Raw genomic sequence first — 24,383 nt, 5'->3', positions numbered from 1 at the left:
TCTCTTTTCTCCCTTTCTCATTAAATGGCAGCCTTTTCTGTACTGTCCGTATGCACACAAAGCTATGGAGTACTTGAAATGTATGTAACATAATTGAGACATGCTAGAAATGTAAAATACACACCAAATTTTGAAGACTCAGTAGGAAAAAAGAACCTAAAATATCTCATCAATAACATTTATATTGATTGCATGTTTCAATAATGTTTAAGATCTATTGAATTAAATCACATATACTATGAAAATTCATTTCACCTGTTTCTTTTTACTTTTTTGATATGGCTACTTGATTTTTTTTTACCTATGTAAAAAATTATATTTTTTAGATTATGTTTTTCTTTTTTCTTTTTGTTGTATTTTTATTGGACAGTAATCCTCTGGTTGCTCAAGCTAAAAACCTTAGAATCATCCAAGACTCCTTTCTGTCCATCAGGATAAGCTCTATTTTCAAAAATAGATCCATAACTCAACTTCTCACCACTTTTACTGCTGTACCTTTCCCCTCCCCACCCCCACCCTCCAACCACTATCTTTTGGTTAAGTGAAATAACTTCTTAACTGGTATTGCTTCCTTCCTTACCACACCCTGCAGTTTAGCTATTCTCTACAGAGTTGCAGAGTAATCCTTTTAAAAGGTCTAACAGATGATGTTATTCTTCTGTTCAAAATCCTCCAACATCTCTTCTGCCCACGCTAAAAGCCTAAATCCTTGCAATAGCCTACAAAGCCTTATAAGATCTGGCTGCCAGCCCCACCCCACTATCTGTCCTAATTTCTTACCACTCTCTTCACTTAGCTATGGTGGCCTCCTTGAATTCACCAAATATGCTGCTACCTCATGGCCTTTGGACTTCTATACCTCTGTGTCTAACCCTCTACCCTGGATATCCTCCTTTCTCTTACTCGGATTGGGAACAAATGTCAATTTATTGGCAAGTCTTTTATTGACTGTTGTATTTACAATTGCAAACCTTCCTCTCCTGACTCTTCCACACTTTCCACTTCTCCTTTTCTTACAAACTTTTATTCTCTTATACGATGTACTTATTTAATTTGTTCATCTGTCTCCTGCAAATAAAACATAGGAGTTTGGGCAGCCCGGGTGGCTCAGCGGTTTAGCGCCGACTTCAGCCCGGGGCGTGATCCTGGGGACCCGGGATGGAGTCCCGCGTCGGGCTCCCTGCATGGCGCCTGCTTCTGCCTCTCTCTCTTTTTTCTCTCTCATGAATAAATAGATAAAATCTTTAAAAAAAAAAAAAAAAGGTAGGAGTTCCACGAGGGCAATGAATTTGTTTCACTTCCATGCCTGGCAAATTCTAGGTGCTCAATAAATACTAGTTGAACAAGTTAAGTGAACTATGGGTTCCCAAACCCAGCTTTGGGCCATTGCAACTAGCCATTCTCAGAAATTTACTAAAACAAACATCTCCGTATCTTTAGTTTGTAACTCATTGGTTTTGGACCTATACTACGTCTACCATAAGGAAAGCAAGGTTTTTCTCCACCCTGCAGACCTACTGTTTTCTCATGATCCTTTGGTGTCTTCAGAATGCTCTAGGAGTTTTCTTTTCCCCTGGCATTCAATCCCCATAGGCATCTGTACCACATCCTAAATTTCTGCCCTAAAATACATGCACCAAAAGCCAGAATAGATTCTTAATCCCATACAAACTTCAGGTCTCTGCAGTGTACGTCAGATGCAACCAGACACCGTGCAAGTGGTGCCTGCGGCCTCCGTCGTGCGTGAGCTGCCCGCACTTCCCCTTCCTAGCCCGTCCGTGTCTGCGTTCAAGGGGCGCCCCGTGTCAGACCCGGAGATGGCCCGCGCAGGACGGACAGAATGCCAAAGCCTGTGGCCAGGCCCCTTATTCTAGCCACGGGGAAAGCAAGATTCGGAGAACTGGGGTCAAGCAAACATAAGCCATGTTTAAATTAAAAAAAAAAAACAAACAGTCAGGGGAGCCCTGCGTGGCTGAGCGGTTTGCATTCGGCCCAGGGTGAGATCCTAGAGACCCCGGATCGAGTCCCGCATCGGGCTCTTTGCACGGAGTCTGCCCCTCTCTCTTTGTTTCTCATGAATAAATAAATAAAAATCTTTAAAAAAAAATCAAAACAAAGCTACAAAACAACATCGTGGTGGAAAAAGCAGTAGCAGCTGGGCGGCTGGCCTCCCACCACTCAGCCGTTCCACAAAGCGGCCCCGTGGGGCTCCTCGTGGCAGCCCGTCTACCGCAGCATTTTAACCTTCAGCCCGGAGCTCGCGATGCACAAGCCGGACCTCGCACCTCCCCAGCCGCGGGAGGAGCAGCCGCTCGCGGGCCGCCCGGGCCGCCGCCGCCGCCTGACCTCGGCCCGGCCGACCACAGTCTCGCGAGACTAGCGGCCGCGGCGCTCCCGGAAGTGGGCGGGGGGCCCTGGCAGCCCCCCGCGGGGTGCGCGCCCCGGAGGTCGGCGGGGTCGAGGCTCTCGGAGTGCGGTCCCGGGGGCGCTCGCGGTCCGCGCCGCCGCCCCGGCCTGGCCCGGCTGCCGTCGCCCCGCCCCGTGCCCTCCAGGCGCCGGGCCCTGGGTGAGCGGGGCTGCCCCCTGCGCGGGCGCGGGCGCGGGCGCGGGCGCGGGGGCGGGCGCGGGCCGCGGGTCTGGATCCTCCCCCGGCTGCGGCCGCCCCGCCGCAGGTCTGCAGGGCCCGGGAGGCGCACGGGCGGGCCGCGCGCGTAAGTGCTAGGGCCGCCGCCGGCTCCCGGAGAGGCCTGCTTTCTATCTATAGCTCTGTCTGTACATCCTATGCTATTCCGGAGGAACAACTGCTTCCCTCTGTTCTCATCTCCCCATTGGTGGCTTCCAACCCGAATTTGGGAATGGGGAGCTCGCCCACCTGTTATCTCGGAGCACACTAATCTCTTGTAAGCAGAAGTGCCATTTGTAGTCTCCAAAGCCTTCTGGCTTGGGACCGGGAATTTCCACCCCCCCAACCCCAATCCAGGCTTTCCACAACGTATTGCTCTTCTCTGAGAATAATTTAGGTTTTTGTTTTCTTTTGTTTTCATTGCAAGAGTCTATCATACAGGAGGGTTCCTTCGGTCCGGTTGTGCTCGAAGGGAGGAAACTATTAATTTGCCTCCTCAGGTCCTGTTTAATAAGATTCATTCTTTCTCTCTGCTCTGCTAGGGGTGAAAACACGTTTAGAACATGTAAGTGCGGCTGTCAGCCTCAGAGTTTAAGGTAATAGTTCTTTACCTTAATTCCTCTTTTTGTTTCATAGGGGTAATTCATTCGACTTCGGAGTCCTTTTCATTCTTCTGAACGATTTCAAGTCCTCTAGAAGCCAAAATGGGACACAGTAAGCAGATTAGAATCTTACTTCTGAACGAAATGGAAAAGCTGGAAAAGACCCTCTTCAGACTTGAACAAGGTCAGTAGTAGCAAGTTGTTTGATTAGTTTGCGTGTCTTTTCCGTTTTTCAATGTGTGGTCATATTAAATTTTTTTTAGACTTTAAGATAGGTGGAATTTCCAAGGATCTTTCTAAGCTTGATCAGTGCAAAGATGGTGCTGTGTTCTAAAAATATCACTAATGAAAGTTGGTTTCAGTTGTAAAATTGAAAATGTTATGTACGTGGTGTTAGAACAAGGATAAAATAGTTCACTTTTCTTTCCGTGGTAACTTCCACTTAAGACAAAAGTTGCAAATAGGATCAAGACATTGATCATATTATTTCGATTAACAATCATTATGAAAACTTGGTAAATTACTTCATACGGAATTTAACTTGGGGCATATATGTATAGTTTTGTTTTGTTTTTTTTTTTAGTTTTGCTTTTTTACAGCCCTCATTCTTTTCCTTTACTGGAACTTTGATTTAGTAAAATGGATCACAGCAAAAAGCAAACTATTATTTATGTTTCTCCAAAGCCTCTCAAATATGGAGAAGAGAAAAGCTGAACATTTTTTTGTCAAATAAAAAGTGAAGAAACTGATCAGGTTATGTTGAAATATATTTGAGGTTTTTTTTTTAAGGCTTTATAATTTTTCAATTTTGAAAAACATTCTACACTCATTTATGTTAATAAAACTTGTGAAGTAGAAGTGTAATATATGAAAACTTAAATGCAGACCCCTTTAGTAGTGTAACAGACATTGATGTAAACATTGAAAGATTTTTCGCCCAATATCTCAAGAGGTAAAGTTTTGGAAAAAAAAAAAAAAAATTCAGCCATCAAATGTGTTACCTCCGTGCCAAATCACCTTCTTCCAACTTTGGCATTTAAGATCACAGAGTACTAACTCCATTTTTGGCTTTCCTGACTCTGCACTTTCCTGCTTTTAAATTTTTTCCTACCCTCTTGAGTACTCCTGTCAACTTGGTGGTATCTGTTGCTGAGATCTCTTCCTTCCAGATTTTAATTAATTCTTCCTATCTGCCAGAAATCCTTTCTCTTTCTCTTTTTCTTCCATCAAAAAAATTATACATTCTCATAGCTTCATTTGCTGCTTGCATGCTGATGGCTCTTTTTGAAAGAAGAGCCTTGAATTTTGCTTGCTTCTTGAAAGCCGGGAATATAATGGCAAGAGTAAAAAACTAGAATCTTCTTGGCTCTGCTGCTAGCAACTTATTTGACTTTGGGAAAATCACATGAGTTATTAACATTATTTGTGAAATGAAGGTATTTCTCCTTTTGTACCTTCCTGGATTTTGAAGCTCAAAATTAATAATATAGAGTTTTAAAGTCCTAAGTGGGTATAAGGCTTTGATAGATCACTATACCTGTGTATTTTCATTCTGGATTCTTGGCTTCACCCAGGTATTACACAATAGAATAGAATAGGATAGCTCCACTGGATGGATATACTTAAATCTAACATGTACAAAACCATCTCCCCATTCTCTGACCTTCTTGATTTCCTATCCTGTTTATTTAGTGGTATCTCCATTTTCATAGTTTCAAGGCCTTTGAAACTTTGTACTTTTCTTTGTCAACTTCTTCTCTTTAACTGCAATCTGTCTTTAAGCCCTATAATTTCTTTCTAAATGTCTCTGTTTGCCTATCTCTCTGTCTCTTTTGTATGCCTGAATATGGATACTGGAATAATCTTATGCCATCTCTTCCCTATTCATTAATTAGTGTCTATATATAAAGTCAAATTTAAATGCCTCTGGCTGGCTTCCAAGACATTCTATAATGGAAGCCACCTTCCCTAGCCAAAGTTGTATCTCATTGCTACCCCCCTACCCCCATCACTAATGTCCTACATCTTTACATTTCCTCCGTTAATTTCCTCCCCACTGGCTTTTCTCATAGCTCTCCTGACATCTTCACCTCCATCTGATTCCTCTCTTCTGTATCTATTAAATCCCCTTCCTATCAGTTCTTTGTGTTGCCTACCTCTCAACTTTCAGCTAAAATTCCGTATCTTCCATGAAGTCCTTCCTTAATTTTTTTTATCTCCTCTCTTTGATTTCCAATCACATAATGGGCACAGAACAATTAAGTCCTGAACAATGTAGCAGTGTTTAAAAGCTTATTGGTCTTATAGAGTCCAACTGGAGTTTAAGAACTGTGAGCATAGGGAAAGTATTATAAACCTAGGACAATGTAAATTAAAAAAAAAAAAAAACCTAGGACAATGTATAATAGTCAATAAATCCTTGCTGATTGATTACTAAGACACCAGTTAAAACTAGCAAAACGTGTAAATTCAGCAAGCTGTTTGAAGAGGGAACTAAGAAGGGGTTATAAATAAGAATGATGTGGTTCAGTCTGTAACTCTAGTCGAAACCGGTAAATTCAACCAAGTGATATAAATGGGAACGTCGATTTTTTTGTGTGTGGTAATGAGGTGATCATATTGTTATAGAAGATAATTATAATGGAAGGATGAAGGGATATTAGAGACAAGAAATCGAGAATGCTATTTTAAAAACATGTCTGGGGGCAGCCTGGATGGCTCAGTGGTTTAACTGCCTTCAGCCCAGGGTGTGATCCTGGAGACACAGGATCCAGTCCCATGTTGGGCTCCCTGCAGGGAGCCTGCTTCTCCCTCTGCCTGTGTCTCTGCCTCTCTCTCTCTCTCTGTGTCTTTCATGAATAAATAAATAAAATCTTAAAAAAAAAAAAAAATGAAAACCTGTCTGGTTAAAGATAAAGGTTTGACTACATCAGAGAAAAAAGGAAATAGAGTATGAGACATTTTAAAATTCATAGGACTTGGTGACCAATTGAGTGTGAAGAAAAACTCTGGTAGTTTTTGGTTCTTTCATATTTAATTGGTCACCAAGTCCCTCTCATTTTTCTTTTCTTTCCTTTTCTTTTCCTTTTCTTTTATTTTCTTTTTTCACTTTTTCCTAAGAAAGGATTCTTCCTCATTTTCAAGGCTAATATCTCAATAGATTCTTCTCACTCAACAAGTATGAGACCAAATAATTATTTTTTCCAGCCAAATTGTAGCTTTCCCCTATATTTCATATTTCATTCAGTAGCAGAATAATGAACAAAATCAGTTTTCCCCAAACCTGGAGTTCTTCCATTTTTATATCAGTTGGTCAAATTTCAGCTCATATTTTTTTTTTTTTTTTTTTTTTTTTAGAAAATGCTTATAAAGATTTCTTGATTAGGAGCTTAAGCTTATATAAATTTAGGGAGGGAGCAAGATGGAAAAAATTGAGTTTATAGTAATAGTTTAATCACTCACTTTATTAGTTGCCTACAGGAGGGATATGGCTAATCTGAGTAAAGTATTCCTAGTGTTCTATGGGGAATAAGATAGCCACACCACGTACTGCTATGACCTAAGCTAATTATAGCAAACTGAGTGAGTAATTATGGAATCTGACATAGTCTAGGTATTCTAATGTTTCATTTACTGTATATAAAAATTTTAGTTTCAGGGATTTGTACTAGAGGTCGAGTAGCTATGTACCCATGGGCATGTGCACTGACCTATCTATTGGAATACAGAAAAAAAGTACAGGATTTTTCTTTTCTTTTCTCTTTTTTTTCTTTCAACTGTTTTTGTTTTTAAAAAGTTGGGTGCCTAGGGAGCTTAATCAGTTAAGCATCTGCCTTTGGCTCATGTCATGATCCCAGGGTCCTGGGATCAAGCTCAGTGTCAGGCACCCTGCTCAGCAGGGAGCTTGCTTCCCCTTTACCCATTCCCCCTGCTCTCCCCTTCTCTGTCAACTAAATTAATAAAATCTTTTTAAAAAGGCAATTAAATTTAGGGGCACCTGGCTGGCTCAGTCAGAAGAGCATGCGACTTGATCTCAGGGTCATGAGTTCAAGCCCCACATTGGGTATAGAGATCACTAAAAAATAATAAAAAACTTTTTAAAAAGATTTTTTAAAAAGCAATTAAATTTTGGTAATGCATAAAATGACATTGATGCATTCAGTTTGTGTGTCAGATGAGTTATAAACAAAAAAGACATATTCTGAGAAAACAGTGGAGGTTGTAGGTCTGGAAGGAGTTGACAGTCACGCCATAGCTGGTTTGCTTGTAGTATGTTGCCATGGGTTACACTTTTACCTAATCCAGGTTAAGTACATATACAAATTATATTATCTTAAATAGTAGATTATGTACAGTACTTTGTAACAAAATGTAGAATAACAATAAATGCCTCTCTTATTTATTTTTTTTTTAAAGATTTATTTATTTATTCATTCAGAGAGAGCGAGAGAGAGGCAGAGACACAGGCAGAGAGAGAAGCAGGCTCCACGCAGGAAGCCCGATACGGGACTTGATCCTGGGTCTCCAGGATCACACCCCGGGCTGCAGGTGGCGCCAAAACCGCTGTGCCACCGGGGCTGCCCTAAATGCCTCTTTTACCTCAAAAGGTTGTCAAACTTAAAGATGAGTTAGAAAGTGTTTGATATTTGCTGTTTGAGATTTGTCCTTTTTAGGAATGACATGTAGCTTTCAATAGTACAATACTTAGAAAATATTTTCTGGAAAAATAAACACAATTTAACTGTGAAGTAAACATGAGTGAGAAAATTAACTGCTTTTTGATGGAAATTGATACTATAGAGCAGAGTTGATCACATTTTTTCCTATAAAGTGTTAGGATTAAGATAGCTTCCTAGGGGGGAACACCTGGGTGGCTTGTCGGTTGAGCGTCTGCCTTGGGCTCACAGGATCTGGGATCTAGTCCCACATTGGGCTCCCTGCAGGAAGCCAAGTTCTCCCTCTGCCTGTGTCTCTACCTCTCTCTCTATGTGTGTCTCTCATGAATAAATAAATAAATCTGGGATCCCTGGGTGGCGCAGCGGTTTAGTGCATGCCTTTGGCCCAGGGCGCAATCCTGGAGACCCAGGATTGAATCCCACGTTGGGCTCCCGGTGCATGGAGCCTGCTTCTCCCTCTGCCTATGTCTCTGCCTCTCTCTCTCTCTCTGTGACTATCATAAATAAATTTAAAAAAATTTTTTTAAATAAATAAATAGATCTTTAAAAAAAGATAGCTTCACAGGCCATATACCTTCTGTTACAACTACTCAACTCTGCTATTGTATCATGAAAGCAACCATAAACAACACATAAATGGATGGATGTGGCTGTGTTCCAATAAAATTTTATTTACAGAAACTTTATTTTCAGAAACAGGTAGTAGGCTGATATAGTTTGCTGACCCTTGCTATAGCAAGAACATTTTGAATATGTATTTTAATAACACTTCCATCATATGATTTTAGCCATATAATGAATATCTGCCCTCTTTAAAAAGTCGATAACAAAACAATTTTTTTTTAAGATTTTATTTATTTGAGAGAGAAAGAGGGGAGAACACAGAGGGAGAGGGAGTAGCATACTCCCTGCTGAACAGGGAGCCAGAATCAGAGCTCTATTCCAGGACACTGAGATCATGACCTAAGCAGAAGGCAGATGCCCAACCAACTGAGCCACCTAGGTACCCCCCCAAATTTTTTAATCTTTAAAATCTTCCAAATAAAGGATTTTAGTTGGTTTTCAAATCATCTGTTTAATATATAAATATGGAACATCTTATTAACTTATGAAAACGATGATGTCAGGAAAAATATGTATTTACTAGCACATTTCAACAAAAATCTTTACATAGTTGGTGAATGGCATTGAAAAATTAATGTTATAGGGATACCTGGGTGGCTCAGTGGTTGAGCGTCTGGCTTTGGCTCAGGGCGTGATCCTAGAGCCCCAGGATCGAGTCCCACATCGGGCTCCCTGCATGGAGCCTGCTTCTCCCTCTGCCTGTGTCTCTGCTCTCTCTCTGTGTGTCTCTCGTGAATAAATAAATAAAATCTTAAAAAGAAAAAAAAAAGTTAATGTTATAGGTTAGTAAACATAGCCACCAAGAACTCCTTCCATTTGAATTTGGGTATCTTGGTGTGTTTTTCAAGTCCAGGGCCACTAAGCCAAATATCAATTAGCAGATGTTTGAATCTTTAAATTACTTTATCATAAAATGTTAAACTAAGACTTAAAATTGATGAAACTTATGTTTTTTAAAGATTTTAGTCTTTTAGTCTAAAAATTAGTCATTTAAAATATTGTTTATTTATATTTTATCCCATTTTTATGTTTTATACTTTATATAATCTATTAAGTCATCCTACATGTATATTCTATAAATAAATACCGTATTTAGAGAATGCTTGTCAGCTTTTTCTGAAGGGATATCACTCATCCAAATACTGTTTTGAGATTTTGAATGAGTTTTAACCTTTGTACTACAAGTTCTCTGAATCCTTGTGTAATGATAAAAACAATATTTGTATAAACTGAACAGGGGACAGGTTGTTTAAATATGCTCAGGCAGCTAATCCCTAATGATTGTACCTGTTGAAAATGAAAGTACTTCTTCTGTAATAAATTTAATCATTGTTGTAAAGATACAGGTATTTATGATTCTCACAGTCACTGAGTATTAAAATTTCATGTTTTAATTCTTTGGGTAATTATTTCTCAAACTATCTCTTCATAATTGTACCTCTAATTTTAAAATATGTTTCCTTAAGTATAAAATCATAGAAGTATATAAAAAGCCTTTTTTTGGTGTGTTGTTTGAAAACAAAATTGAGTTTTTACTACTCAAGCAAGTTGAAACCTGTGTATAGTGTAATGGTGTGTAAATTCCACCTCCTAGCTTACTGCCACAATTCAGCCATGCTTTTTCCCGGAAAGGATTTCAAAAGATCTATATAGATGCAGAAAATGAACAAAAAGGAATAAAAGTAGCCATGTTATTAAATATCTTATAACATGGCTTATAATGGCTTATAATATTCTAGCTTGCATAATAAAATAATTTTTACCCTAATTTATTTAATCATTCCCAATATTAGATATTTAGTTTTTTAAGCTGCTATGAATATACTCTATGTTTACATCATTGATTAATTCCTCAGAAAATATATGTATATATGAAACTATTGGGTTAAACATAACCCTTATTAACACTAGTATATTTCTGCCAAATTATTTGTAGAAAAATCTGTATATATAGTTACCTGGAAAAGAAATTATAAATTTCACTCTACTTATAAGAAGTATGAGAAGTAGAAGTGAGTCCCTGGATTTTTGCAATCACTTAATAATGCCATTTGGATAATTTGTTTCTTACTTGCTAAAACCATTTGCTATGAAAAAAATTATGTTCATAATTTAGTACAATCCAAGAATATAGTTAGTAGTATTTATCACTAAATTATAATTTTTTCAAGGACAGCTTAGAACTTCCATTCCTCACAATATCCATACTGTATTATGCAACAGAGTATTTGTATTTCTCTAGGCAAAGGTAGAGGTGTTTGATTGGATAACAGAAAATTGAAAGAGTCCAGCATTCTCTTAATGTCTTCTATTGAAATCTTTTGTTGACAAAGATTAGCTTACCTGGTGTTTAATAATGTGGTATAGAATTTACCATCTATTGAACATCATTGGGAGGGACTTACTTCTACCAAAGAGCAGCTTTAAACATGATTGAAACATACCTACATGTTTTGCTTTTCAGGATTTGCTTTGAATCAAACTGATGTTATTTATATATGCATTTATAGGACAGTTCATACTGATATCTCTGATTCATATCCACCACAATAGAGTTCATTGTCGCTTCCACCTTGCTTATTTGTAACATCTTCTCTGACATTGAAAAATTTGGCTCTCATCACCTTTATTTTTGAAAGATATTTTCACCAGGTATAGAATTCTAGGCTGACATTAAGTACAGTAGATTCTTAAATAATGCAAAGGCCAAGGGTACTGACCCCCTTCCCCATGCAGCCAAAAACCCAATTATAACATTAGACTCCCCACATCTTAACTACTAATAGCCTACTGTTGACCAAAAGCCTTACAGATAACACATATTTTGTATGTTTTATGTATTATGTGCTGTAATCTTACAGTAAATAAGCTAGAGAAAAGAGTATGTTATTAAGAAAATCATAAGGAAGAAAAAATACATTTACAGTACTGTACTTTTATAAAACCATGTGTCAGTTGGTTAAGCATCTGCCTTCAGCTGAGGTCATGATCCTGGACCCTGAGATCAAGTCCTGCATCAGGCTTTTAATCAGTGGGGAGCCTGCTTTCCCTCTCCCTCTGCCTGCCACTTCCTCTGCTTTCCCTCTCTCTCTCTGTGTCAAATAAATAAAAATCTTAAAAAAAAAAAAAAAACCTGTAAAGGAACCTGCACAGTTCAAATCATATTGTGCAAGGATCAACTGTACCTCTAAAGATATTGCTCCACTGTCTTCTTGCTTTTATTGTTTCCCATGAGAAATCTGCTGTCATTCTCTTATTGTTCCTTGAAATTACTGTAACATTTTTCCTCCTTTTGGCTACGTGTAAGATATTCTGTCACTGGTTTTGTGAAATTTGATTTTGATGTTTCTTGGTCTGATTTCCTTCATGTTTCTTGATTGGTGATTTATTGAACTTGGATCTACAAATTTGTTGCTTTTGCCAAATTTGGGAATCTTTCTACCCATTGTTTCTTTAAATACTTGATATCCCCCCTCTCTTTCCTCTTCTTTGAGGACTCTAATTACCTATATATTAGGCCGCTTGAATTGTTCCACAGATCACTAATACTTTTTCAATTTTTTAAATTCTTTATCTCTTTGTTTCATTTTGCATATTTCTATTCCTGTGTCTTAAAATTCACTAACCCTTTTTAATGCCATATCTCACCATCCATCAATTCCATGTTGCAGGTGTTTCATTTCAGACCTTGTAGTTTTTATTTTTAAAAGTTTGGTTTGGATCATTTGTTCTGTTTTGCTTTAAATATTTTATGTACCTTGAAATAACTTTTTGAACATATGGAATATGGTTATGATAAATGAGGTCCTTTCTTACCTGCTAGTTCAACATCTGTGTCATATCTAAGGTCAGTTTTCAATAAGTGATTATTTTCCATTTTTAGGGTTGTGTTTTCTTGTTTCTTTGTATGTCTTATAATCTTTGTTTGGATGCCAGACATTATGGATTTTACTTTGTTGGATGCTGGTCTTAAAAATGTTTTTTTGTCTTTGTTTGGGAATGAAGTTAAGTTACTTGGAAATATTTTAACACTTTTGGAGTTTTACTTTTATGATGCCCAGTCCAGGGCTCATTATTCTCAACTACAGAAACAAGATCCTCTGAACTTTCTCCCCAGTTCCTCATGAATTATGAATTTTTCCAATCTGGCTGGTGAGAACAAACACTATTCTTGGTTTCAGACATGCACTGAGCAGTACTCAGCTGAATACTCAAGGCGGAACTTCTGCAAATCTCTGGAGTTCTGCCTCTGTGCAGCTTTCTCCTCCTTACCAACTAGTCTCATCTGCAAACTAGCTGCCAACTGGTCTCATCTGCAAACTAGCTGCTTTGTTCTGAACAGATTCTTCACTCCATCTTCTTTGCTCAGAAAGTTAGTTGAGCTCTGCCTAGTTCTCTTCCTTGTGCCTCAACCTGGAAATTCTTTCACAGTAGTAAGAAGGGACAGTTGTAGGATTCACATTGTTTATTTTCTGTCTCTTAGAGGTCACGGACCTTTATTGCCTGATGTCTAGGCTTGAAAACTATCATTTCATATATTTTGTCTGGTTTTTCCTGGTTTCTTTCTTCTAAGTCTCAAGGAAGATTGTAAATCCAATCCGTGTTATTCATTCCATCTTTGCCAGAAGCAGGAGTCTCGGGTCCTTTACGTCTTCGTTTTTTCTGTGTGGAATGCCCTACCTCAGGTAACTGTGTCACTGATGTGCTCACCTCCTCTTTCTATTTAGCAGTTTTTTATTGGATGCTGGACATTGTGAATGTTGTGTTGTTGTATCTCTGATTTTGTTTATCTTTCTTTAAAGGAGTAGTATCTTTACTTTAGCAGCCATTTACATTATCTATGGGTCAGCTTAATCCAATTGAGGCTATCTTAGGCTTTGACAGGATAGGTTATTGTAGTTTTTACTCTAAGGCTGTATTAGCCCTACTACATACGACACGACTCTTTTGAATACAACGGATGTTCAACAACATCTCTGCACTCTGACTGCTTGAAGATTCTAATGTCTCCCAGGCCTGCGTGAGCTTTGGGAATTGGTCAATTGATAGCTCCTACTAGTTATCCTTTGTCCAATCTCCTGGAGTCGAATACTACCCATGTCAGCCTGGTATTCAGGCAGATTGAAGATGACCCTAGGTAATTTTCTAGAGCTCTTTATTTACAGAGCTTTCTTCTGTGCCATACTCTGCCCTGAAAATTGCAGTTTCTTCACCCTCCCCAAACTCTAATCTCTGTCTCCTTAACTCAGACTACTGTTTCTGCTCCCTGTGTCACAGCCCAAAAAGTTCCCCCAGTCTGAAAGCTAGAGGGTTCATAGGAATCACCCTTCTATTAGGCATCACAGTGCTTCACTACTTATTTCTGAAAATGGTTATCTCCTATATTTCTAATAGTTTCTCATCAGAGAGCAAATCTAATACTAATTAGACCAGAAGCAGACAGAACTCCATTATGACCAGAAGCAGACATATTCAGAGTGACATAGTACACAAAATGATTTAATACACAAGTTAGGTCTTATGACTTCTCTGCTCAAAATTGTTCATTTCCAACAACATGGATGGATCTAGAGAATATAATCCTAAATGAAATTAGCCGGAGAAAGGCAAATATCATGTGATTTGCTCATATATGAAATTTAAGAAACAAAACAAAGAAAAAAGGAAACAAAAAACCCCAGAGTTTAAATATAGAGAGCAAACTGATGATTACCAGAGTGGAGATGGGTAGGGAGATGGATGAAATAGATAAAGGGGATTAAGAGTACATTTATCGAGACACCTGGTGGCTCAGTGGTTGAGCGTCTCCCTTTGGCTCAAGTCATGATCCCGGGTCCAGGGATCGAGTCCCGCTTCGGACTCCCTGTGAGGAGCCTGCTTCTCCCTCTGCCTATGTCTCTGCCTCTCTCTCTCTGTCTCTCGAATAAATAAAATCTTAAGAAAAAAAAGAGTACATTTATCATGATGAGCACTGAGTAATGTGTAGAATTACTGAACACTATATTGTATACCTGGAAATAATATAACACTGTATGTTAATTATACTGAAATTGAACTTTAAAAGATTTCAAGTTCAGTAAAATTTCATTTTGTTTTTTTACGTTAATGCTATCCTAGTTTTCTAAAAGCACTTTCAATAAAGTTGAAAGATATGTTACTAAAGAAAAAAGAAAACTTGCATATCCCAGAGTAGCCATGCAAATAGGAAACAGGTTCCAGGAGGAGAAGAGAGGGACAATACAAAGCAGGCAGTTCTGTGGTGTAGTGTTTGTTGAAATATAAAATTCAGCTAAATTAGAATGCAAAGTAGTTCCAAAACCAGCATTATGTATTAGGAGTTATTTTAAACATAGTTGAGAAACCATAGTTTATGTAATACTTTATTTCTTAATGTGGTAATTTAAGTTCCTACAGTGAGTTTATTGAAATATGCTTTTTGTTTAGGGTTCGAGCTACAGTTCCGATTAGGCCCCACTTTACAGGGAAAAGCAGTTACTGTGTACACAAATTACCCATTTCCCGGAGAAACATTTAATCGAGAAAAATTCCGTTCCCTGGAATGGGAAAACCCAACAGAAAGAGAAGATGATTCTGATAAATACTGTAAACTTAATCTTCAGCAAGCTGGATCATTTCAGTATTACTTCCTTCAAGGGTAAGTCAGGTGTTCTTTATATGGGGGGGGGGGGAGTTAATTTATTCCATCTAGTTAAATTACCTAGCTTGTAAAAAGTTACTATATAAATCATGGCAGTGTGATTTTCACAGGATTTTTTGAGATACAAATAGAATATGGTTCTTTGGTTCCTAGGAAGTAATTGTAAGACTCATTGCAGATTCAAAGTATTTTTTTTTTAAGTAATCACTTGAAAACTCTAGTCTTTTCATATAACTTCATTATAAGATACTATTTGCTTGAGTGCCCTTGTTATTACTGACAGATTTTAGTACACTTATTTTTCCTGACAGCAACGTTATTAGATATGGTATGTATTATGTCATTATATAGAGATTAGAAAAGGATAAAATGTGGGGTTTCTATTGAGTTTCATTGCAACTTTGTAAATGATTTTATGTGCTTAGAAATATATTTTTATTTTTATTTTATTTTATTTTATTTTATTTTATTTTTATTAGAAATATATTTTTAAATGGGACAATTCAACCTCCCATTAGAGAGTCAGACTATTACATGAGAATTTTTTTTTCCTATCATTGAGAAGTTTTTGTTTTGTTTTCTCCTTAGAAATGAGAAAAGTGGTGGGGGTTACATAGTTGTGGATCCTATTTTATATGTTGGTGCTGATAATCACGTATTACCCTTGGACTGTGTTACTCTCCAGACATTTTTAGCTAAGTGTTTGGGACCCTTTGATGAATGGGAAAGCAGACTTAGAGTTGCAAAAGAATCAGGTAATGTCAGATATCTTTCTTTTCTTTTTAAAAATAAAAATGATTATCCTCTGTGATATAGATTTCAAAGCTTTGATTCTCCTTTTAATTTTGTTTCTTAGTATATAGTAATATAAATAGAATCATACAAAGTTGTTAAGACAACCATTTTTAACCTACAAAAATAGCAAATTATATGGTTCAACTCAGTAAATTAAGGAAATCTCATAATAAAATGAGATCTTCATTGTCCTAAGACTTTACTTTGACATAAAAATTAGTAGTAAACTATTAAAATGTTTTAGAAAATGTATTATTATTGTATATAACTTTAATTCAACATTAAGTAACTGTCTTCCATATGGAAGGTGTGTGCTGCCATACATATCAAGAGTAAAATGCAATTTAAGTTGTATTTTACTCTTATGCAAAGGGTAATATTAATTTTCTACTTTTAAGTTGAATATAATATAAAGAAAGCCAAGAAGTTTACTGACATAATTGAAACTAGTGGAACATTAAAAATAGGAGCAAAACATGCTGATATTCTTGTATAAAGTATATACATATATGCATATATGTATATATCCAATAAATATAAATTGAACCCCTATGATAACTAGGCACTGTGTACAATGATTTTCTCAAATGTAGTATCTCATTATCTCTGTCTTATATATGAAGACACTGATACGCTAAAAGATTTAAGTAGACTTGGTTGAAGTCACTTGGGATATAGCTAGGATTTGAACCCTAGTCTTTGACCCCTTTTCTAGTTGCATGGTTGCTTTGCTATTTAGAATCATTTAGGGAAGTTTAAACTTGTATTTTGCTTAGTTTTAGTTTGTTTTTTTCTTACAGTCTTTGCTTATTTTCTTTGTTTTTATTTTTTTTTCTTTGTTTATTTTCTTGTGTTACAGGTTACAACATGATTCATTTTACCCCATTACAGACTCTTGGGCTATCTAGATCATGCTATTCTCTTGCCAACCAGTTAGAATTAAATCCTGACTTTTCAAGACCTAATAAAAAATATACCTGGAGTGATGTTGGGCAACTAGTGGAAAAAATGAAAAAGGAATGGAATGTTCTTTGTATTACTGATGTTGTCTACAACCATACTGGTATGAGCTTCATTAACAACTTCCATTAGTTTTGATGAAAATATTATATTCTGATTATTTCTCGCTGTTTTATATAGCATAAATTTTGAAAATACAAATGACACATAGATGTTCTTCAATTTAAAAATCACTTTATACAACTCCACTTTTTTCTTTCAAAGAAAACAGTGTTAGTTGAAGGTATAATCAACATGTAAGTATTTTGCATGTGATGATCATAAAAACAGGAGAGTAATTATAGATGGAACATATGATCACATATTTCAACTTGCAGTATTAATACTTTGCAGACCAACATGTGAATCCCACATAGCAGCAGCTCTAGTACTCTAGTGTTTGTGTGTGTGTGTGTGTATATATATATTTGAAAAAGAGTGAATTACTATCATTTAAACAAAATTATTGGTAAATCTTACAAATTAAATCTAAAAATTATACCCTTTACATGTTAAAAGGGTTTATTAAAATTAACCCAGTTGGATCTCAAGATTCTTTACCAATATACAATTCTATAAAATGTATTAGATCTTTCCAACTGGTGATCCTCAGGGAGATGACTGCTCCTCTCACCTGTCAGAACAGCTGGGTCTGGAGAAGCTTCTGGCCATGATCAGCTTTCAGTTTAAACCAGTGTGCCTTGCAAATATTCTCTTCTCTGTATGCCACAGTGAAAACTTCCTAATATCTAAGAACCCAGTATTCTTTACTTGATAATTTGACATTATTGATAATTACTTTAACATCTATAATAATATTTCCATCAAACTTACCAAACTACATAATGACATTATGTGAGTTAGGATATGGTATGGGAAACTATAGCAAAGAGACAAAAATATAGTGATGTAAGACTGAAACTGTATTCATTTCTTTTTTTTTTTTTTGTATTTCTTTTTTTAATAATAAATTTATTTTTTATTGGTGTTCAATTTGCCAACATTTTGTATTTATTTCTTATAAAAGATGAGATAGGCATCCCAAGACTGTTGTAGTAGCTCAGTGATAATAGGGAATGAGGTTCTTTCTCTCATGCTGCTCTATCTCCAACACTGTGCTTCTAACTCTTAATCAAATTTGGCCTGTCCAGTTCCCAGTATCAGCTGCTACCAATGGAAATGAGAAAGGGAAGACATGCCTTTTAAGGGCATGGTCTGGTTATATATATATATAACTTCTACTCACATTTCATCAAATAGAATTTTGTCTCTTGTTACACCTGTAAAGGATCCTGCAATGTAGCCTGTTTGCCAGCCAAATGTACAGCTGAACCTTAGGAGTTCTGTTACTAAAGGAACAAAGGAAGAAAAAAACTGAGATATAGTAGCAGTCTCTATCAGAGACTATATTTCTGAGGCATTTGAGAGAATCTATGTAATATAAAAAAGTTTCCAGCCTTAAATTGGAAAGTATTACCAATCATAATGTCCTTTTTGTGAAATAAGTTTTCATTAAAAAGTTACTATACAGGGGAAGTCAACTTCCAGATGGCAGTGTGAGGGCTTCACAGACCCTCTACTCAGCAAAACAACTGTTAAAAATTATTTTTTAAAATACAGTTTAAAGTCTTTGGAAATTATTCTAAGGGAAGTTGGCATAGGGAAAAGCATATCAAGAAAATCTATTAACTCTCAGTAAGAGCAGTATAGTCTGTGACATTTGAACCAGGATCTGCCTCTCCCTGCCCCAGCTCAGAATGATGATAGTTCTATTCCTGGCAGGTGCAGCTGGGAACACAAGGCCGCTTTTCTCCTCAGCTCCCAGTCTAGGGCTACAGTTGAAATGGGCAGGCTTCCAACATTTCTCACATCCCTCCCAACTCCAGCATTCTGTTGCAGAAACTCTATTCTGGGCAAGAGCAGCTGAGAGGTCTGGGGCTCCCTTCTTTCAACCCCAATCATAGAGGGAAAACTTTACCCCATGCATGGCAGGGAAAGGATACTCTGTCCCAGTTGCCTTGCACCAGCTTGCTTGTTGGGTGGAGGTTCTACATCTGGAGAAGAAAGCCAAAAACTCGGAGCTATAGTCCCTGCCACCAGCTGTGGAGCAGTGACACAGGTGTTCTGCCCAGGGGAGGAGATGTGCAGTAAAAACAGAGTAAGAATGAAATTGACTTTATTTGGCACATAGCAGGGGACACTGTTGGAAACAGTGGAGACTTTGGTCGTAAACAAGAGGAGGCTGATATCACCATGAAGCCAGTATACTAAATCATAGACCAGCCAGTAGTTTAACCAAAAAAACCCGGGGAAAGACACAGCTAAGAATAACCCTCCTGGGATCAGACGAGTCTCAGAGACTGGCCTCAGTGACTACCCCTGCCAAGGGGTCCAAATTTAATTGGATCAAACTGTGAAGCAATTAATGATCCAGCCTATTATCAAAAATAATAGCACAAAAGACTAACGGCTAGGTGTGATTCCAGCAGAGGCAGCAGCTTAACAGAGTTCAGGGAAAGAGACAAGAGAGGCTTGCTAAAAACCACTGTCACCCCAGACTACTGCCCAGGGGCCACAGATGCACCCTCTGAGTGGCAGCAGCAGTGGCTGCACACTGTAGGGGATATAGACTTCACTAAAATAGTCTAGCCAAGTTAAAAACAAGTAGCCAACAAGACTTGGGAGGAATGGGCTCAATATCCAGAGTTGCTACAGTACGTTATCTAAATTGCCCAATTTGCAACCAAAAAATTGAGACATACAAAGAAACAGCAAGTGTGACCTATACACAAGAAAAAAAGCAGGCAACGGAAGTTGCCTTTAAAAAGTCCTAGATGGGGCAGCCCCGGTGGCGCAGCGGTTTAGCGCCGCCTGCAGCCCAGGGCATGATCCTGGAGTCCCGGGATCGAGTCCCACGTCAGGCTCTCTGCATGGAGCCTGCTTCTCCCTCTGCTTGTGCCTCTGCCTCTCTCTCTCTCTCTCTCTCTCTCTCTCTCTGAATAAATAAATAAAATCTTTAAATAGAAATTTAAAAAGTCCTAGATGTCATGCTTAGCCAACATAGACTTTAAAGCTACTATTCTAAATATATTTAAGGAATTAAAGGAAACCAGCTTAGAGCAGTAAAGGGGAGGATATGATGATGATATTTCGTCAAATAGAGAGTATCATTAAATGGAAAATTTTAAAAGTAACCAGCTAGGAATTCTGTAGCTGTAAAGTAAGTAAGCAAAATTTAGAATTCACTAGAGATATTCAGCAGTATATTTGAGTTATAAGAAGAATCACTGATTCCAGAAGAATCAGTGAACAGAGATTATATGTTTTGAAGAACAAAAGAAAGAAGATAAAAATGAACAGAGTTCCAGTGAAAGGTGGGAGATCTTGAAGCGCACCAACATGCACATGGAAATCCCTGAAGGAGAGGGAAGAAAAGAACAGAAAACACACTTGAAGAACTAATGGCTAAAAACTTCCCAGTCTTTAAAATTAGATTAAAAAAAGAAAATTAATCTACACGTCCTAAAGCTCAGTGAACTTTTAAGTAAACAGAACAAAGATAGCCACACTCAGCATAGTAAAAATTTTGTAAGCCAAAGGTCTAGGGAATTTTGAAAGTAATGCAAACATTGTTTTATTGTGCTTCATTTTATTACACTTCTCAGTTACTGCTAACTTTTTTTTTTAACAAATAGAAGATTTGTGGCAACCCTGCATCAAACAAGACTATTGATGGCATTTTTTTAAAAGATTTTATTTATTTATTCACGAGAGACACAGAGAGAGATTGGCAGAGACATAGGCAGAGAGAGAGAGAAGCAGGCTCCATGCAGGGAGCCTGATGTGGGACTCGATCCTAGGACTCCAGGACCGTGCCCTGGGCTGAAGGCAGGCACTAGACTGCTGAGCGATGCAGGGATCCCCTGATGGCATTTTTCTAACAGCATTTGCTTACCCCATGTCTCTGTGTCACATTTTGGTAATTTTTGCAATATTTCAAACTTTTTCATTAAATTTGTTTTGGTCATCAGTGATTCGTGATTATGACTTGCCAATAGCTCAGATAATAGCATTTTTTAGCATGATAGCCTTTTTATTTAAGGTATGTACTTTTTTTTTAAAGATATAATGCTATTGTACACTTAGCAGACTACAATGCAATATCAATATAACTTTTATATATGCTAGGAAGTCAAAAAAATTTGACTCGCTTTATTGCAATATTTATTTTATTCCAGCAGTCTGGATCTAAATACACAGTGTCTCTGAGGTGTACCTATATCTTGAAAGGCAGAGGCTGTCAGAGGTCATTGAAAAAAAACAAGATCCAGCTATACTATCTACAGGCAACACAGTTCAGATTCAAAAATACAAATAGGTTGACAGTAAAAGGATGGATAAAGATTTATACAAGGACCAGGAGCTGGGAGGTTCCTTCTCAGGTTGCTCTGGAGACCACACAGCTCTGGACATACATATGGTCTTCTAGACTGCCAGATGTGAATGGGATTTTATTTTTAAGCCTGGCTTCCTAGGAGTTACCCTGGGTCAGAGTAGGTTAGTGTTTACTCCGTGGTTGGTTAGAGGTTATATTTTAAATCCCTTTGCCAGGAAGTTGTCCTGTGTTGATGGGTCTATATGGGATTTGGGGAATGTTTTCAAGTCTTTCCCATGTCTTGTTAGAATTGCTTCTGAGTGGGTGCAGCCTAGTGCATGCACCCAGCCTTTCCAGCCCCCACAGTTGCCTGTGATCCCAGAAGGGCTGTCTGCTTTCTCTTCCCCCTAGTTCTATTAAATTTCTGGTTGTTCGCTCCAGTGTTTTTCTTATATCATGAAGCCACCAGCATTCTCTTAACTGCTCCCCACCACAGTTTTCATTATTTTAAACAACAACCGTACACATGGAGTTCTTCACCCACTGTTCCAAACAAATTCAGTCCTTTCAGGCAGAACTCTTCATCCTCCTGGCCTGTCTTTATCCTTGAGCAGAACACCTGTGCCATGCTTCAGAGCTGGGGATGAGACCACTTTTTCCCAAGCACAGTCTCATTCTGGGGGCATGCAAGACAGGAGGTAGCAATCCGTGGTCTTCTTGGTTGCCCTCCCCACATGGAACCTTCACCCTGCAAGTAAGCTCCAGCTCTTAGGGGCAGTTAGAGTCCCAGTATTCTTGCTAGGTAGGATGTCCACCCTACAAGAGGGGTGCTAGGTGGAGGAAAGGAACTGAGATTTTCTTTGCCTGCCTATTTGGAAAAGAGAAAAGAGCTTCTACAAAATGGAGCTAAAGGGAGTGGGAAACACAGGCAGCCTGCCTCTCCCACCATGAAACTGTAACCCCAGACTGGAAATGATGGTAAGAGGACACCTCCATGTTGGCCATGCTTACCCGGAGTAGAACACCTGGCATAGAGGTTCCATTAGCACATAGCTGGATGGGAGGGTTAAGGGAGCAGATCATAGTTCAAATGCCACAGACTCTTGCTATTCTTGCCAAAAGTTAGTAGATTTTCTCGAATAAATGTTTCTCCATAAGCTGAATGCCCTTAGGACAATGTTCAGAGACTTTAAATGATTATATTTTATATAATTTTTGCTATTTAAATTATGGTTTTGCTGGGGCAAATGTCTGCTAAGTTCCTTACTGTACCGCTTTAGAACTCCATGTTTCACTTATTTTGATACTTATTAAGATGTGGTTGATTTGGCTTCTCTTCCATGTAGAATTAGAAAAAATACGTTGTTAGCTAATGCTTAGAATTTTTTCATTTTACACTTGATTTTGTTTCAAAAAAATAAGTAACAAAGTTTCAGGATTTTACCATTTAAAAAATTAGGGTGGCCATAGTATTCTTAATAAATGAAAATCCAAACTGGATATAATTATCATTACATTTTTCTCTTACATCTTGAATTCTATTAACTCTGATGATAAAACTAAGGAAAACCAGCTTGATTTGGATTGGAGAATTATTGACTTAACTGTTATTACAACGTCTTTGCTTCTTATGTATCCTGTCTTCTTCATCCAAGTGTTTATTATGGATATAAGTAAATAATAAATTATGTACTCCATTATTTATTAAATAAACGACTGAAACTAGAAATAATAATGATTTTTAAATTCTGTAAGGATTGTAATGATACTCAGCTGAGTGAGTGAGACATGAACACATTCATCTGGTTAAGATTGCAAGATCTGAAGAAACTTGCCCAAATTCATTTCTGGTTGTATGACTTTGGCTGAGTAACTTACTTCTCTGTGCCTCAGTTCCTCATCTGTTTAAGGAACATAAGTGTGTCCTACATCATACAGTAGTATATGAGGATTAATAAATTAGTGTATGTATTGGCATATGGTAGGTGTTCAGTAGTTATTTTTATTTCATGTACATTAACCACTGATGCTCCTCAATAGGAATTCAGGGGAATTACTCTATTTTAAAGATGAAACAAAAATATATATAGCTTTTATTTATTTAAAAATTAAAGCAGATATTCTTTAATGTTGTAAATATGTGGAATACCTTGCAGAACTCTGATTCTGATTCTGCATTTACTGATACAAATGGATAGTAGGATTGTAAGGTACACCCTTGTTCTTTGAGTATGTATCTTTTAGCAATTTCTCAGCCTCACTTTTATCAGTATTACTAAAACAATGTGTATCTTACTAACCATTCAAGATTAGCTATACAAAGAAGTTACCTGTGAGAGAACTGAACTTTCTTCTATCAGAATTGTCTAAGCACAATAAAACAAATAAACAAATCCCCCTCTCTAGAATGCAAAAGCTCCACAAGGACAGGAGCTTTGCTCACTTTTGCTGCAGAATATCCATTTCCCAGAACAGTGCCTGGGATAGATCACATCCTAAGTGTAGATATATATAGACATATATACAAATGGATTTTGAGTTAACATGCTGTCCTCAGGCAGTACTACTCATCAAGTGCTTGGGTAAATGTGCCTGGGCCTTGGCTGGAGCTGGGATTGGTTTGAGATTGGTTTGAGATGTAGGTCCCAAGAAGAGTGGGTGAGATGAGGAAGGGCAGGTAAAATAAAGAAAGAGAAGGAATAAGATGTAGCACACCTCCCTCAAAGGTTTAGCAGAAATGAGGAGAAGGATCAAAAGAGAGAAGGAAAAACTAAAAACCACCAAGATGATACCTTTTCTATATCAAGGAAGAGGTATTTTATAAATCAATGAAGGATGAATCAGTAATGGCAAATGTTATAGAGGTTAAATGGATAAAGTTGAGAAAGTAGCACTAAATTTCAGGATTAGGAGGCTTAGAGTAACCTCAGTGGAGTGCTGGCTGCAGCAGCAGAATACAGTGGGAAAAGGAACAAGACTGTAGGGAGAAAGTGGAGGCAGCAGATACAGGTTGGATTTTCTAGATGTTTGG

General features: G+C 37.7%; 1 protein-coding gene across 1 annotated transcript in view; it reads left to right on the top strand.

The window, feature by feature from the left end:
- Positions 1–2,798: 2,798 nt before the first annotated feature.
- AGL (amylo-alpha-1, 6-glucosidase, 4-alpha-glucanotransferase) overlaps positions 2,799–24,383 on the top strand; it is a 70,282-nt gene continuing 48,697 nt past the window's right edge. The window contains 5 exon segments of the mRNA NM_001048096.1: positions 2,799–2,900; positions 3,260–3,409; positions 14,970–15,180; positions 15,772–15,938; positions 16,838–17,041. Of these exon segments, the coding sequence (NP_001041561.1) occupies positions 3,328–3,409; positions 14,970–15,180; positions 15,772–15,938; positions 16,838–17,041 (664 nt within the window). The 5' untranslated portion in view covers positions 2,799–2,900; positions 3,260–3,327.

This window comes from Canis lupus, chromosome 6 (genome assembly GCF_011100685.1).
Source record: "Canis lupus familiaris isolate Mischka breed German Shepherd chromosome 6, alternate assembly UU_Cfam_GSD_1.0, whole genome shotgun sequence".
Lineage (NCBI taxonomy): Eukaryota > Metazoa > Chordata > Mammalia > Carnivora > Canidae > Canis > Canis lupus.
This window is presented reverse-complemented; position numbering and strand designations above follow the sequence as displayed.